The sequence below is a fragment of the Pan paniscus genome, chromosome 4 (assembly GCF_029289425.2).
Source record: "Pan paniscus chromosome 4, NHGRI_mPanPan1-v2.0_pri, whole genome shotgun sequence".
Taxonomy (NCBI): Eukaryota; Metazoa; Chordata; class Mammalia; order Primates; family Hominidae; genus Pan; species Pan paniscus.
In genome coordinates, this window is record NC_073253.2 from 44688719 (window position 1) to 44705131 (window position 16413).

At 43.0% G+C, this 16413-nt stretch overlaps 1 protein-coding gene across 1 annotated transcript; it reads right to left on the reverse strand.

Moving 5' to 3' along the window:
• Nucleotides 1-842: 842 nt before the first annotated feature.
• KGD4 (alpha-ketoglutarate dehydrogenase subunit 4) lies at nucleotides 843-16413 on the reverse strand. Its single transcript, XM_034960006.3, has 4 exons — nucleotides 16232-16413; nucleotides 4599-4662; nucleotides 2612-2799; nucleotides 843-1797 (listed from the first exon to the last, which is right to left on the reverse strand). Exons 1-4 carry the CDS (start codon nucleotides 16271-16273, stop codon nucleotides 1780-1782), a joined length of 312 nt encoding a protein of 103 aa, XP_034815897.1. The 5' UTR covers nucleotides 16274-16413; the 3' UTR covers nucleotides 843-1779.

The window sequence follows — 16413 nt, forward strand, 5'->3', positions numbered from 1 at the left end:
GTGACCTCCACTCACTACAACCTCCACTTCCTGGGTTCAAGCAATTCTCCTGCCTCAGCCTCCTGAGTAGCTGGGATTACAGGTGCCTGCCACCATGCCCAGCTAATTTTTGTATTTTTAGTAGAGATGGGGTTTCACCATGTTGGCCAGGCTGGTCTTGAACTCCTGACATCAGGTGGTCCACCTGCCTTGGCCTCCCAAAGTGATGGGATTACAGGCGTGAGCCACCGTGCCTGGCAATAAATTTTTAAATAATAAAAAAAAGAAATGAATTATGTTTTTCTTTTCTTTTTTTTTGGATGGAGTCTCACTCCGTTGACCAGGCTAGAATGCAGTGGCACAATGTTGGCTCACTGCAACCTCTGCCTCCTGGGTTCAAGTGATTCTCTGGCCTCAGCTTCCCTGTAGCTGAGATTATAGGTGTGTCACATTGCCTGGCTAATTTTTGTATTTTTAGTAGAGGCGGGGTTTCACCTGTCGGCCAGGCTGGTCTTGAACTCCTGACCTCAGGTGATCAACCTGCCTTGGCTCCCCAAAGTGCTGGTATTAACAAAGCATGAGCCACTGCACCTGGCCTGAATCATGTTTTTCAATGAGTCACCTGAACAGCTTATTGCCAGCATCAAACTCTCATATTTGTGCTGAACAACATTTACACTAGGCCACAGCAAAAAATTTATAAGAGAAGTAGATCAACTCTGTGGAGTAGTAGAAATAAGTAAAAATTAACCCACAGTCAACTGAGTAAATACAGAAGCATACTCGAAGCCAATTCTATTTCTTGCTCATGACCTACCCTTAACTCTCAGGGAGGACTTCTTTAAAGCATATTCTAGAAATCATTAAAGGTATGGAAGAGAATTTATTTAGCTTTGTGAGGCTTTAATTCACAATATACGTACCCTTGGCACAGGAGGGGCCCCATTAAAGTTTCATAAACTGCTTAATAAGTAAATATTTATGTTGATTTTATGAGGCTCTCAGACATTAAGTTTGAGAAGGTTAATGGTTATCAGGATTTGCATACAAGATCACAAAACAGTAAAACAAACCAAAAAACAAGACTTCCTTACAACCTCCAAAACATAATAAATTGCAATTTCTAGTGAAATCTTTATTCCTATGCTATATTCATTTTGCTCTCTTATTTTCCATTTTACACTTTTTGACTTTCTTTGGAATCTTTTGTATGATCTCTATCTTAATAGTATAGTCACCTATTTTAACTTGACTATATTTTTATCATTCAGAGTAGGATATACTTACTAAGCCAGTTATACTCCAGTAAACTTGTGAATGAAAAAACATTAGAGAACAGAGAATTAAGAACAAGTAATAGAGTAATTATTTCACTGATCCTCACCCAATTTCAGGAAAATCATGTCCCTAAAACAGCAATTCTGACTGATAAATTTTTCCATGCCTAAACAGAAAGTAAAGTGAAATTATGGGAATCCTATGATAGTTTACTACACATTGTGTGCTTTTAATAGTTCAACACTGGTAATGTTTGATAATCAAGAGTAAATTAATAGGCTAACATTTAAAAATGTATACTTTAATAAGTATAAAGTATATAAACAATTAGGTAAGCTTGTGGAGAAGCTGACCAAGATACATAAATTAGCAAATACAAGTGTCCATCTAAATTTTCTATATTTCATTTTTTTCATAATATTTATTAAAGGTGTTTAATATACAGTTTCTCATCTGTCATTTTGGAAGTCCTTTATTGTAAAGACAATTCTATTGTCTGATGACAAACAGCAGCCACCATGGTTATTCAGGACCTCCACGCTGAAAAGGAAAAAATAAAGCAGTAAGATTAGATGTTAAATTGACTCAGGAAATGTTTTGATGGCAATTTTACAAATTTATACAATCTTCAGTAAGTAATCTTTGGTTTTTAAAAAATAGTTTTGAATTAGTCAAAACTTTTGGGCACTCATATCAATTCTTTTTTTTTTTTTTTTTTTTGAGATGGAGTTTCCAGAGTTTCACTCTTGCCCAAGCTAGAGTGCAGTGGCGTGACCTTGGCTCACTGCAACCTCCGCCTCCCGGGTTCAAGAGATTCTCCTGCCTCAGCCTCCCGAGTAGCTGGGATTACAGGTACCCGCCACCACACCCAGCTAATTTTTGTATTTTTAGTAGAGACGAGGTTTCACCACATTGGCCAGGCTGGTTTCCAAGTCCTGACCTCAGGTGACCCACCTGCCTTGGCCTCCCAAAGTGCTGGGATTACAGGCGTGAGCCACCATGCCCAGCCCTCTTATCAATTCTTATAATTTCAGACCTGGAAGGGACTCAAGGTTGACCTGTCCTTAAATTTCTTGGTATCAGAAGCTCTTTACACTCTGAAAAATTATTCAGGACCCCAAAGAGCTGTTTTTTATGTGATTATATCTATTGATATTGATATATCATGCATATTTACAGAGGGATTTGACTATGGTTTCTTTCTCATAGTCTTGGCCTACCTGACCATCCTGTCTTAGCTCTGACCACACTCTGACAAGACAATAGGAATAGCATGTAAATCAGCAAATGAAATCCCCAAAGCCCAAATGTTATGGTGTTTTGCGTAGTCTTGGGATAAAGAGCAACGACATACTTGGATAAATTCCATTTCTTCTTGAGACACAAGTTTCCTTCTGTATTTCTGAGGTAATGTTTTTATTATTTCTGCAGTGTCTGGTGGACCCTGATACATCAGCAAATCTGGTGATTTACTTCCTTTAGAATGTTGTGAAATTACAGAAGAGTGAGATGGTAGCCCTGCTGATCTCAAAGCTTCTGATACTGAAATTAAAAAAAAAAAAGACCTTATTAGAGAAATTGTTCAGATGTCAAAATACTGAGTCTTAAAATACTATCAAATAATCAAGTCATTCTTGAAATGAAGTCATTCTTCAAATAACTCTTGAAGTATTATAATTCCAAAAGGTAAATATTGTAGAGTAACTCAGTTGGCTATATATAATTTCATAAAGGTTTTTAAAAACAAATAAGGAGGTAGCTTTAAAATTTTTATACATTTATTGTTTACAGATGGGGTCTTGCTTTGTTGCCCAGGCTGATCTTGAACTCCTGGGCTCAAGCAAACATCCTGCCAGCCATCCCACCTCAGCCTGTGAGTAGTCAGGATTATAGGCATGTGCCACTGCACCCAGCTAAGGGGCAGTCTTAAGTAAATGAATTACAAAAATGTAAAATAATGAAATTTCTAGTTAGTGGAATTCAACCCTTTAGGGGAACCTACACTACTTAAGCTTATGTCACATAACCCCTCATAGGCCAACACATGGTGGAGTTTACAGGTAATATCTTACAATAAGGAATAAGAAAGTCAGTAAATGTAAATGAGGGTAGTTTTCTCAATATCTTTACACTTGTTTAAACATCTTAATTCTTCAATAGTTACAATAAGCTAAAAATATACCTATAAAATGTGTTAAAATTGCCTGAATTAAAGATCAAGAGAGGCACAGAGGATCTGGTTTTTTTAAAAAAGGGCGGGAATCAAAGAAAAACAGAACCCTTTCAGAATCTTCTCCCATTAATTTTGAATAAATGCTAAGGATTAAGGCAATCCAAAAAATATTTACTGACTAGATGAATAGATAAATGAATGAATGAAAGAAAAGATGGTTGGTGAGGAGAGAAACAGGAATGGTTATTATTTTCCCAGTCTCTGCAAATGTAAGCATGGGAGAATCTTCTAAAGGATAGGAGAGAATAAAGGTAGGACAAAATTTTGCCCATATAAACTCACTAGAAATTCAGAGACATCTTCTGTTGAGTCACTACCTTTTAAAATAGGGGTAATAAAGGCCAGGTGAGTGGCTCACGCCTGTAATCCCAGCACTTTGGGAGGCGGAGGCAGGCAGATCACCTGAGATCAGGAGTCGAGACCAGCCTAGGCAACATGGTGAAACCCTGTCTCTACTAAAAATACAAAAATTAGCCAGGCGTGCTGGTGTATGCCTGTAATCCCAGCTACTAAGGATGCTGAAGCATGAGAATTGCTTTAACCCGGGAGGGGGAGACTGCAGTGTGCCAAGATAGCACCACTGCACTCCAGCCTGGGCGACAGAGCAAGACCCTGTCTCAAAAAATAAAATAAAATAGAGGTAATAATTTTTTTTTTTTTTTGAGACAAAGTCTTGCCCTGTCACCCAGGCTGGAGTGCAGTGGCATGATCTTGGCTCACTGCAACCTCCGCCTCGTGGGTTCAAGCAATTCTATGCCTCAGCCTCCCGAGTAGCTGGGACTATAGGAGCCCGCCACCACGCCTGGCTAATTTTTTGTATTTTTTAGTAGAGACAGGGTTTCACCATGTTGGCCAGGATGGTCTTGAACTCCTGACCTCAGGTGATCCGCCTGCCTCGGCCTCCCAAAGTGCTGGGATGACAGGCGTGAGCCACCGCGCCCAGCCATAAGTTAATTTCTACTTGCATGCTACATAAGGCACTATTTTGATCTAAGCTACAATAGTCTTAACTGATTTTAAAATGAGAAATATTGCCTATAATAAAATACTCATTTATAAATATTCATGTACACAATTTTAAAAGAAATTTAAATAAAATACAACTCACCATTGGGTTTAGGATTGTCTCTTCTGTCAGGAAACCTTATTAATGGAGTGTGTGGTTTGACTACCTAAATGAAAAGTAATATGCATGAAAAACAATCTCATTAACTAAAAGAAATGATCTACTAAACCTCATAAGTAGATACTTTTGTTAAAATTACTATTTTACAGCAACTTTAAATTATACTCTTCCCCAACCAGGAAAGCTGGTCTATGAATTATTAACTGGTCTACCTGGTAAACACAACTTTGTACTTTATATATCACAAGACTTTCATTGTACTATCGAAGGTGTACTTCACTTCAAAGCAACCCAATGGAGGAGATGATGTAGAGTTTATGTTGCATGACTTATAGATCGGTAAGAATGAAAGCTGGCTGGGTGCAGTGGCTTATGCCTGTAATCCCAACATTTTGGGAGGCCCAGACGGGCAGATTGCGTGAGTGCAGGAGTTTGAGACCAGCCTGGGCAACATGGTGAAACCCCGTCTCTACCAAAAATTAAAACAAAAACAAAAAGAAAAACAAGGCCCAGTGTGATGGCTCACGCCTATAATCCCAACACTTTGGGAGGCCGAGGCGGGCGGATCACGAGGTCAGGAGTTCAAGACCAGCCTGGCCAACATGGTGAAACCCCATCTCTACTAAAAATACAAAAATTAGCTGGGCATGGTGATGCGTGCCTGTAATCCTAGCTACTTGGGAGGCTGAGGCAGGAGAACTGCTTGAACCAACCGGGACTCCGGAGGCAGAGGTTGCAGTGAGCTGAGATCGTGCCACTGCACTCTAGCCTGGGCTACAGAGTGAGACTCCATCTTAAAAAAAGAAAAAAAAAGGTGGCTGGGCATGGTGGCTCACACCTGTAATCCCAGCACTTTGGAAGGCCGAGGCAGGTGGATCACGAGGTCAGGAGTTCGAGAGCAGCCTGACCAACAGGGTGAAACCTCGTATCTACTAAAAATACAAAAATTAGCAGGGCATGGTGGTAGTGCACACCTGTAATCCCAGCTACTCAGGAGGCTGAGGCAGGAGAATCGCTTGAACGCAGGAGGCAGAGGTTGCAGTGAGCAGAGATAGTGCCACCATACTTCAGTCTGACCACAGAGCGAGACTCCGTCTCAAAAAAAAAAAAAAAAAAAAAATGTGGTGCTATGTGCCTGTAGTTCCAGCTACTTGGGAGGCTGAGGTGGGAGGATCACTTGAACCAAGGAGGCAGAGGTTGCAGTGAGCTCAGATCTTGCCACTGCACTCCAGCCTGGGCAACAGAGTGAGACCCCATCTCAAAGAAAAAACACTGGAAATTTACTGCCTTTTTTTTTTTTTTTTTTCTTTTTTCAGACGGAGTCTCACTCTGTCGCCCAGGCTGGAGTGCAGCGGCACGATCTCAGCTCACTGGAACCTCCACCTCCTGTGTTCAAGCGATTCTCCTGCCCCAGCCTCCCGAGTAGCTGGGACTATAGGCACGTGCCACCACGCCCAGCTAGTTTTTTTCACTTTTAGTAGAGACGGGGTTTCACCGTGTTAGCCAAGGTGGTCTCAATCTCCTGACCTCATGATCCGCCCACCTTGGCCTCCTAAAGTGCTGGGATTACAGGTGTGAGCCACCGCACCCGGCAGAAATTTACTGACTTTTTAAATTTTTTGTTGAGACAGCGTCTGGCTTGTTGCCCAGGATGGAGTGCACTGGCATGATGTGGCCTTACCGCAACCTCCGCCTCCTGCTCCTAGGTACAAGCAATCTTCTTGCCTTAGCCTCCCAAAGTGCTAGGATTTCAGGCATGAACCACTGCACCTGGCCTCCTGACTTGTTTTGAGTGTTATTTCCCTACTATATTAATACCTAACAGGGAAGAAAAAACAATCATTTTGAAAATTAGAAAATTAAAGAATACTTTTTTTGACTACAAAAGTAACACAAATTCTGTGTAAAACATTTGGAAGAACACAGAAAAGCACAAAGAAGAAAACACTATAATCCCAAGACCCACGTAAAACAAATAAAAGACTTTTTTTTTTTTTGAGATGGAGTCTCCCTCTGTCACCCAGGCTGGAATGTAGTGGCGTAATCTCTGTTCACTGCAACCTCCGCCTCCCAGGTTCAAGCAATTCTCCTGCCTCAGCCTCCTGAGTAGCCAGGATTACAGGCCTGCGCCACCACACCCCGCTAATTTTTGTATTTTTAGTAGATATGGAGTTTCCCCATTTTACCCAGGCTGGTCTTGAACTCCTGACCTCAAATGATCCACCTGCTTCGGCTTCCCAAAGTGCTGGGATTACAGGCATGGGCCACCATGCCCGGCCCAAATTAAAACATTTGATAGCACTTTATTTTAGTCTTTTTCCTATACCCATAGGAATACTTTTTTTTTTTTTTTTTTTGAGACAGAGTCTTGCTGTGTCACTCAGACTGGAGTACAGTGCTGCAATCACGGCTCACTGCAACCTCCGCCTCAAGGGTTCAAGTGATTCTCCTGCCTCCGCCTCCCGAGTAGCTGGGATTACAGGTGCCCGTCACCACGCCCGGCTAATTTTTATATTTTTAGTAGAGACAGGGTTTCACCATGTTGGCCAGGCTGGTTTCGAACGGCCTCCCAAAGTGCTGGGATTACAGGCATGAGCCACCATGCCTGGCCTGGAATACATATTTTTGGAATACTGTTTTTGGAACAGATGTTTGAAAAGTATTAACATTTTTGTCCGTAAAATTCCAGATAGTGGTACAGAGGACCTTAAATGGACCTGTCAATATGAAATCTTCTGAATATACAATGCTAAGAATCTAATGAACAAAGTACTATTTTCAACTAATCTATAAATTGCTATGTAACGAATGAGACTGAGGTGGGTTTATCTGCAATATATTTATATATTTGTAGTACATATTATGCATTTTATGTGGGCACAGAAGCAAATAGGTATGGGATTGGCCTAAAAATTCACCACTGTAATTCTGTGGCTGTGAGAAAATGCTGGAATGTGTTCTCTCCCTCACCATAAAATCATGCTCAAGTCTTCCATGCTAAAAAACTTCTCGGCCGGGCATGGTGGCTCACACTTGTAATGCCAGCACTTTGAGAGGCCGAGGTGGGTGGATCATGAGGTCAGGAGATCGAGACCATTCTGGCTAACACGGAGAAACCCCGTCTCTAGTAAAAATACAAAAAAAGTAGCCAGGCGTGGTGGCACACACCTGTAGTCCCAGGTACTCGGGAGGCTGAGGCAGGAGAATCGCTTGAACCTGGGAGGCAGAGGTTGCAGTGAGCCGAGATTGTGCCACTGCACTCCAGCCTAGGTGAAAGAGCAAGACTTTGTCTCAAAAAAAAAAAAAAAAAAAAAAAAAAAAAGCTGCACACCGTGGCTCACACCTATCATCCCAGCACTTTGGGAGGCCAAGGCGTGTGGATCATGAGGTCACGAATTCAAGACCAGCCTGGCCAAGACGGTGAAACCCTGTCTCTACTAAAAAAATAAAAAAATTAGCCGGGCGTGGTGGTGGGCGCCTGTAATCCCAGCTACTCGGGAGGCTAAGGCAGAAAATTGCTTGAACCCTGGAGTGGAAGTCCGAGATCGAGCCACTGCACTCCAGCCTGAGTGACAGAGAGAGGCTCTGTCTCAAAAAAAAAAAACTTCCCTATTAACTGTTTCTTCACTTTCATAGCCAAGCTTCTTAAGAGAATGTTCTATCTATCCTATCATCACTCCCCTATTTAGAAGTTTGAAAACTGGCTGAGGTCAGTGGCTCATGCCTGTAATCCCAGCACTTTGGGAAGATGGCTTAAGCCCAGGAGTTTGAGACCAGCCTGAACAAGAAAATGAGACTCCCTCTCTACAACTTAAAAGAAAAAAAAAAGAAGTTTGAAAAATGTTCCACAGCTTTTAGGATAAAGTTCAAACTCTTATCTGGCACTCACAACACCCATTGTGATCTGGCCTCTCCCTACTTTGCCAGCCTTTCTCCCCTACTCTCTTATGTACCTATTGCTCCAAGTATTCTGAAGTATTTTTCCTTTCCCCAATTCATCCTATTTATCCTCATTCCATCTACAGCTTACGTCCTCTGCCATGAAATCTCCCTCCCATCCCATTCCACTTCCATGCCTATCCTTCTGACTGCTTATCCTTTGCAACAGCTCAAATGTCACTCTTCTCTAAGAACCTTTCCCAAATTCCAAAGTCTGAGTTAAAAACTCTCCTTATGTTTTCAGAGGACAGATAAGTTAGCCAATGATTATAGAAGAGCACTAAGCTCCTGGACAGTCAGAGACAGAAAACTAAGCACTTCTGCAGTAGCACTCCTGTTACATGGTAAATGCCCAAGTAACAGTTGCCAAATACGTGAATAAACCATTTGTAAGTTAGGTCTAACTGTATAGGCATGTAAATATGTATTATATACTTATACAAATGTACATACACTGCAGAGAAGGAATCATTTGCAACATTGCTTTTATATACTTAAAAACATGATTTAATATGGCCTTATAGGCTGGGCACGGTGTCTAACACCTGTAATCCCAGCACTTTGGAAGGCTGAAGTGGACAGATCACTTGAGGTCAGGAGTTCAAGACCAACCTGGTCAACATGGTGAAACCCCGTCTCTACTAAAAATACAAAAATTAGCTGCGTGTGGTGGCGCACGCCTGTGATCCCAGCTACTCAGGAGGCTGGGGCATGAGAAATCACTTGAACTCAGGAGGCGGAGGTTGCAGTGAGCCAAGACTGTACCACTGCACTCCAGCCTGGGCAACAGAGCAAGACTCCATCTAAAAAAACAAAAAACAAAAACAAAAAACAACCAATAATAATAATAATACGGTCCTATAAATTAAATTCCCACTGTTTGGTATCCCTACTTTTTAACAAAAAAAATTTTTATTTTGAGATAGGGTCTTGCTCTTGTCACCTAGTGCAGTGGTATGATCACAGCTCATTACAGCCTCAACCTCCCAGGCTCAAGGGATCCTCCCACCTTAGCCTCCAAAGTAACTGGGACTACAAGTGTGCACCACCATGCCTGGCTAATTTTTAAAATTTTTTGTGGAGATGGGATCTCCCTATGTTCCTTAGGTGGGTCTTGAACTCTTGGGCTTAAGCAATCCTCCTGCCTTGGCCGCCCAAAGTACAGGGATTACAGGCATGAGCCACTACACCCAGCCCTAGAAAGTGTTTTAAATGCAAAAAAGTAGAATGGTATAAAATAAACCCTGATATAGGCCGGGCGCAGTGGCTCACGCCTGTAATCCCAGCACTTTGGGAGGCCGAGGTGGGTGGATCATGAGGTCAGGAGTTTGAGACCATCCTGGCTAACATGGTGAAACCTCATCTCTACTAAAAATACAAAAATTAGCCGGGCGTGGTGGCGGGCACCTGTAGTCCCAGCTACTTGGGAGGCTGAGGCAGGAGAATGGCGTGAACCCAGGAGGCGGAGCTTGCAGTGAGCCGAGATGGCGCCACTGCACTCCAGCCTGGGTGACAGAGCAAGACTCCATCTCAAAAAAAAATTAATAATAAATAAATAAATACAATAAACCCTGATATATTCATCACACAACTTCAACAATAATATAGTCAATCTTATTTCATCATCCCTTCCCTGATTAAACAAATCCCATACATTTAATCCCATCTCATCTGTTAATATCTTCCACACATTACTGACAAACAGAATTTTTGTTAAATCATAACTCCAATACTTTTTTTTTTTCCAATTTGAAAGCAGTGAAGCCAGGCTCAGTGGCTCATGCATGTAATCCCAGCACTTTGAGAGGCTGAGGCAGGAGGATCACTTGAGCCCAGGAGTTCAAGACCAGCCTGGGCAATATAGTCAGACCCTGTCTCTACTAAAAATTTAAAAAGTTAGCCGGGCATGGTGGCGTGGGCCTGTAGTCCCAGCTACTTGGAACGCTTAGGTGGGAAGATCACTTGAACCCGAGAGGTTGAGGCTATAGTAAATCAGCCAAGATCATGCTACTGCACTGCAGCCTGGAAAACAGCAAGATCTTATCTCAAAAAAAAAAAAAAAAAAGTCACTTTATTAACTAACAAGATTCCAAATATAATCATGGTAGACACCTTAGTTCATCCTAGTTTTTGTTCAGGTGAGCCCCAATACTTTTGCCACACTTAACTAACAATAATTCCTACTATCATCTGATATTTAGCTTATGCTCACATTTCCCCTTCTTGATTGGGTGTGGTGACTCACACCTGTAATCTCAGCAATTTGGGAGTCTGAGGCAGGTGGATTTCTTGAGCTCAGGAGTTTGAAACCAGCCTGGGCAACATGGCGAAACTCTGTCTCTACAAAAAATACCAAAAACTTAGCTGCGAGTGGTGCTGCACACCTTCAGTCCCAGCTATTTGGGGGGCTGAGGCAGGAGGATCACTTGAACCTTGGGAGGTCAAGGCTGCAGTGAGCCATGATCATGCCACTACACTCCAGTATGTGTGATAAAGTGAGACCCTGTCTCAAACAAAACAAAAATTTCCCCTTCTCAATTGTCTTTTTAGATTCTAAATACAAATATGACAAAAAATAACTCCAACTGTATATTAGCTGGATAACTAAGAAGACAATCTGAAAAGGCTCCCACTGTATGACTGCAACCATACGACATTCTAGAAAAGGTCAAACTATCCATCTAACTTTTTTTTTTTTTTTTTGAGACGGAGTCTCATTCTGTCGCCCAGGCTAGAGTGCAATGGCATGATCTCGGCTCACTGCAACCTCCGCCTCCCAGGTTCAAGCAGTTCTCCTGCCTCAGCCTCCCAAGTAGCTGGGATTACAGGTGCACACCACCACACCTGGCTAATTTTTGTACTTTTAGTAGAGATGGGGTTTTGCCACGTTGGCCAGGCTGGTCTCGAACTCCTGACCTCAGGTGAACCGTCTACCTCGGCCTCCCAAAGTGCTGGGATTACAGGCATGAGCCACCATGCCTGGCTGAGTATCTTTTCATTAGACCTAGGTGTCACTCATGACACCTATTTTATATGTCATCTAAATATATCTTTTTTTTTTTTTTTTTGAGACAAGGTTACACTCTGTTGCCCAGACTGGAGTACAGTGGTATGATCTCAGCTCACTGCAACCTCAACCTCCCAGGCTCAAGCAATCCTCCCACTTAAAGCGATCCTCCCACTTCAGCCTCCCAAGTAGCTGGGACTACAGGGGTGCACCACCACACCCAGTTAACTTTTGTATTTTTTGTAGAGACAGGGTTTCACCATGTTGGCCAGGCTGGTCTTGAACTCCTGGACTCCAGCAATCCACCTACTTCAGCCTCCCAAAATGTATTTTCTTTGATGAGGTGTCTGTTCAGCTGTTTTGCCCATTTTAAAATTCAGTCATTTATTTTTATTTATTTTCTTATTGTTGAGTTCTTCTGTTTTCTTTTCTTTTCTTTTTTTTTTTGAGATGGAGTCTTGCTCTGTCACCCAGCTGGAGTGCAGTGGGCTTACTGCAACCTCCGCCTCCCAGGTTCAAGTGATTCTCCTGCCTTGGCCTCCTGTAGCTGGGATTATAGGCACCTGCCACCACGCCCAGCTAATTTTTGTACTTTTAATAGATATGGGGTTTTGCCATGTTGGCCAGGCTGGTCTCGAACTCCTGACCTCAGGTGATCTGCCCGCCTTGGTCTCCCAAAGTGCTGGGATTACAGGCATGAGTCACCGTGCCCAGCCTTATGTTTTCTATAATAGTCTTTTATCAGATATGTCTTTTGAAAGTATTTTCTCCCAATATGTGGCTTGCCTTTTTTTGACAGTGTCTCACAGAGCAGAATTTTTTATTTTAATGAAGTCCAGCTTATCAATTAATTTTTCATGGATCATGCCTTTGGTGTTATATCTAAAGAGTCATTCCTAAACCTAAGGTTATTTTTATTTTCTCCTATGTTATATTCTAAGGGTTTTATAGTTTTGCATTTTGCATTTAGGTCTAGGATCCATTTTGAGTTAATTTTTGTGAAGAACATGAGGTCTGTGTCTAGATGGATATCCAATTTTTTCAGCACTATGTTGAAAAGACTATCTTTTCTCCATTGTATTCCCTTTGCTCGTTTTGTCAAAGATCAGTTGACTATCTCTTTATTTTTACCTTTCCAAATCTTAGTTTTAGCTATGCCTCTTATAAACAGCATAGCACTGGATTTTCATTTGTTAGCCAGTCTGAAAATGTTTTACTTCATTATTTATTTTTTGAGACCAGGTCTTGCTCTGTTACACAGGCTGGGGTGCAGTGGAGTGATCGTGGTTCACTGCAGCGTCAAACTCCAGGGCTCAAGTGATCTTTCCACCTCAGCCTCCTAAGTAGCTAGGACTACAGGTACACACCCACACACTACCCCTCCTGCCTGGCTAATTTTTTTTTTTTTTTTTTAGTATTTATTGATCATTCTTGGGTGTTTCTCGGAGAGGGGGATGTGGCAGGGTCATAGGATAATAGTGGAGAGAAGGTCAGCAGATAAACACGTGAACAAAAAGGTCTCTGGTTTTCCTAGGCAGAGGTCCCTGCGGCCTTCCTTCCGCAGTGTTTACGTCCCTGGGTACTTGAGATTAGGGAGTAGTGATGACTCTTAACGAGCATGCTGCCTTCAAGCATCTGTTTAACAAAGCACATCTTGCACCGCCCTTAATCCATTTAACCCTGAGTTGACACAGCACATGTTTCAGAGAGCACGGGGTTGGGGGTAAGGTTATAGATTAACAGCATCCCAAGGCAGAAGAATTTTTCTTAGTACAGAACAAAATGGAGTCTCCTATGTCTACTTCTTTCTACACAGACACAGTAACAATCTGATCTCTCTTTCTTTTCCCCACATTTCCCCCTTTTCTTTTCGACAAAACCGCCATCGTCATCATGGCCCGTTCTCGATGGTTGCTGTCTCTTCCGAGCTGTTGGGTACACCTGCAGAAAGGCTGTCACTTCACACTTGGAAGATTGCACTGCGGCCAGGCAGAGGCGCGCCTCACTTCCCAGACGGGGTGGCGGCCGGGCAGAGGCGCTCCTCACATCCCAGACGGGACGGCTGCCTGGCTAATTTTTATAGAGATGGGGTCTTGCTATGTTGCCTAGGCTAATCTTGAACTCCTGGCTCAAGCAATCTTCCCACCTTGGCTTTCCAAAGTGTTGGGAGTACAGGTGTGAGCCACCGTGCCCAGCTGGCTTTGTCTTTACTTAATGTTCTGAGACCACGCTTTGTGACTTCCTATCAGTTTGTACCAATCAGTCTTTTGGCACTCTTCTCTTCCTTCAAGATATGGATCAACAACCAAATTCTAAGCTCTATGTTTTTTTTTTTTTTTTTTGAGTCAGGGTCTAGCTCTACTGTCCAGGCTGGAATGCAGTGGCATGATTATGGCTCACTGTAGCCTTGATCACCCAGGCTCAATCTTCCCACCTCAGCCTCCTGAGTAGCTGGGACCACAGGTGCACGTCACCATGCTCAGCTAATTTTTTAAAATTTTTATAGAGATGGGGTCTTGCTATGTTGCCCAGGTTGGTCTTGAACTCCTGGGCTCAAGCCATCCTCCTGCCTCAAACTACCAAAGTGTTGGGATTACAGGCATGCACCAGTGAGCCTGGCCTAAACTCTAACTGGCACTGTAGTCCTAGCTTTATAGGCCTGTCACAGAGATACTCAACAAATTTTGCTAATGTTATATGTAATTATTACATAATATTAGCACATACTTTATTATTTATTTTTCGAGACCAGGTCTTGCTCTGTTACACAGGCTGGGGTGCAGTGGGGTGATTGTGGTTCACTGCAGCGTCAAACTCCTAGGCTCAAGTGATATTATATTAGCATATTGGTTGTATTCTCTCTTTTTTCTTTTTTTTTAAGAGCGCAATCACGAACCTGATTTGAATTCTAAATAGGTGAGTACAGGTCTTTGTTCCTATGTTAGAAGGGCACAGACCATTCCTTACTGTATATCTCACAGTTTCTTCATTTGTTTGCACACATCAGCTGTTAGTATTGCTTTGGACTGTACTATTTTAACAAACTACCACAATTTGTTTATGCAAAAGACAGACATAGAGATTGTTTGTGGTTTGGGGGCTATCAGAAATAGAGCCAGGGACCCCATGGCAGTATATATAGTACCTGCCTGCTGAGATGCCACACTCCTGCTGCCAGGCTGGAACCCCTCAGCTCTGGACCCCAGTTCTTTGCTAGTAACTCTTTTTTTTCTGTGAACATTTACGTACAGAGACAGTATGTGCATTCACTTCTCTTGGGCAATAAACCTATGAGTAGAATTGCTGGGTCATACGGTAGATACATGCTTAACTATTAGACACTGACAGCTTTCCAAAGTGGCTATAACATTTTATATTCCCACCAGCAATACTGAGGGTTTCAGATGCTTCACATTCTCATCACCACTGACGTCTAAATTTTAGTCATTTTGGTGGATGTGTAGGACCTCATGGTTTTAATTTTTATTTTCCTGGCAAGTAATGATATTGAGCACCTTTTAAAATGTTCATTGCTCATTTGGGTATCTTTTGTGCAACACGCCAAGTCTTTTACCCATTTTTAAATTGTTATATATTATTGATACATATGGTTATATATTATGGATAACAGACCTTTGTCAGTCTCTCAGTCCTTACAGAATCTTTAACTAGTTGATGCTCAGTAACTACCCACTGAATAAGTAAGGATCATTCATTGCAATGGGACCAAAGACTGGGATCTAGGATTATCATTCAGACAACAATTTCAGGAATTTAGAAAAAGGTCTTTTAAGAGATGTACTTATATAAAGCGGAATGTACTTCTCATATCAAAGATAAAAGTCAATTATAAAATAATATAGTTTCAAAGACTATGTAAACCAACCACAAAAGTGGAGGTTGTGTTCCACTTATATAATAATTTTACCTAAGTTAGAACCACAGCTGAAGAAACAAATAAAAAGGCTATCAGGAGTTAGTAGCTGATAGGTGGATTAACAGTTACTTTAGCTGTCTATCTAAACCAGGGGAAAATAGGCTTGTGAAACCAACGCTTATACACACACACACACATTAATATACACACATACTAATTAAACTTAAGTTTACTTTTCTATTTCCCTCATCTGGCCTGTAGCCAGACGCTTGGAGAGGTTGGGGAGAACCCGCTCCGGCGAGGACGCAGTACGCGGGGCCAGTTGCCCGACCATTCCCGAGACCTTGAAGGGACAGTGGGTCAGATCCAGGGTTCGCTTCCTTCCACGCCCCGCTACCGCCTTCCTTCCGATTGGCTGATCGGGGGCACCACAGCCAATCCTAGACGGCGATTGGCCAGGCTACCGCCAGGGTCGCCTCACCCGCACACGCCTAAGACTAACAAGGTCCTGGCGGAGGAGCGGGGGATCCCGGCAGTAGGTACAGGACCTACCTGCCAAGATGCTGCACGGTTGCCGCAAGGCTCGAACCCTCGGCGCCGGACCCACCTCACTGCCCGGTCCAACAGGCTCAAAGTCCCATCCTCACACACACCCGCGGGCGCCGTCACTGGCCCTCCGCAGAGGCGCGGTCACCGCTCTGCCTCTGCCACCGCCTTTACTCCCCGACGCCGTCGCCATAGTCAGCACCGTCCCTACCGCCCAAGATGCGGAAACGCGACAAATTGCTTTACCTGAACGACCCTACTAGCAGACGCCATCTTGCTGCCCATCATGACCCCCGAGAAGGGGCAGTTTCCGGGGCGCGAGCGAGCCGCGGCGATCACTGGAGTCCCGGGCAGCTGTGGGCGGTGCTTCCCGGGACGTCACGGAGGCGGAGACCGGACTGGGCTCTCCTCCGCCGTGGCGCTGGCTC

Bases quoted from the DNA above. Each gene is read 5' to 3' on its own strand.
- KGD4 (XM_034960006.3), bottom strand. From the start codon at position 16,273: ATGATGGGCAGCAAGATGGCGTCTGCTAGTAGGGTCGTTCAG. The intron at 4,663-16,231 runs GTAAAGCAATTT...CTTTTCATTTAG, and splicing joins CTGCTAGTAGGGTCGTTCAG to GTAGTCAAACCACACACTCC. The intron at 2,800-4,598 runs GTGAGTTGTATT...TTTTAATTTCAG, and splicing joins AGACAATCCTAAACCCAATG to TATCAGAAGCTTTGAGATCA.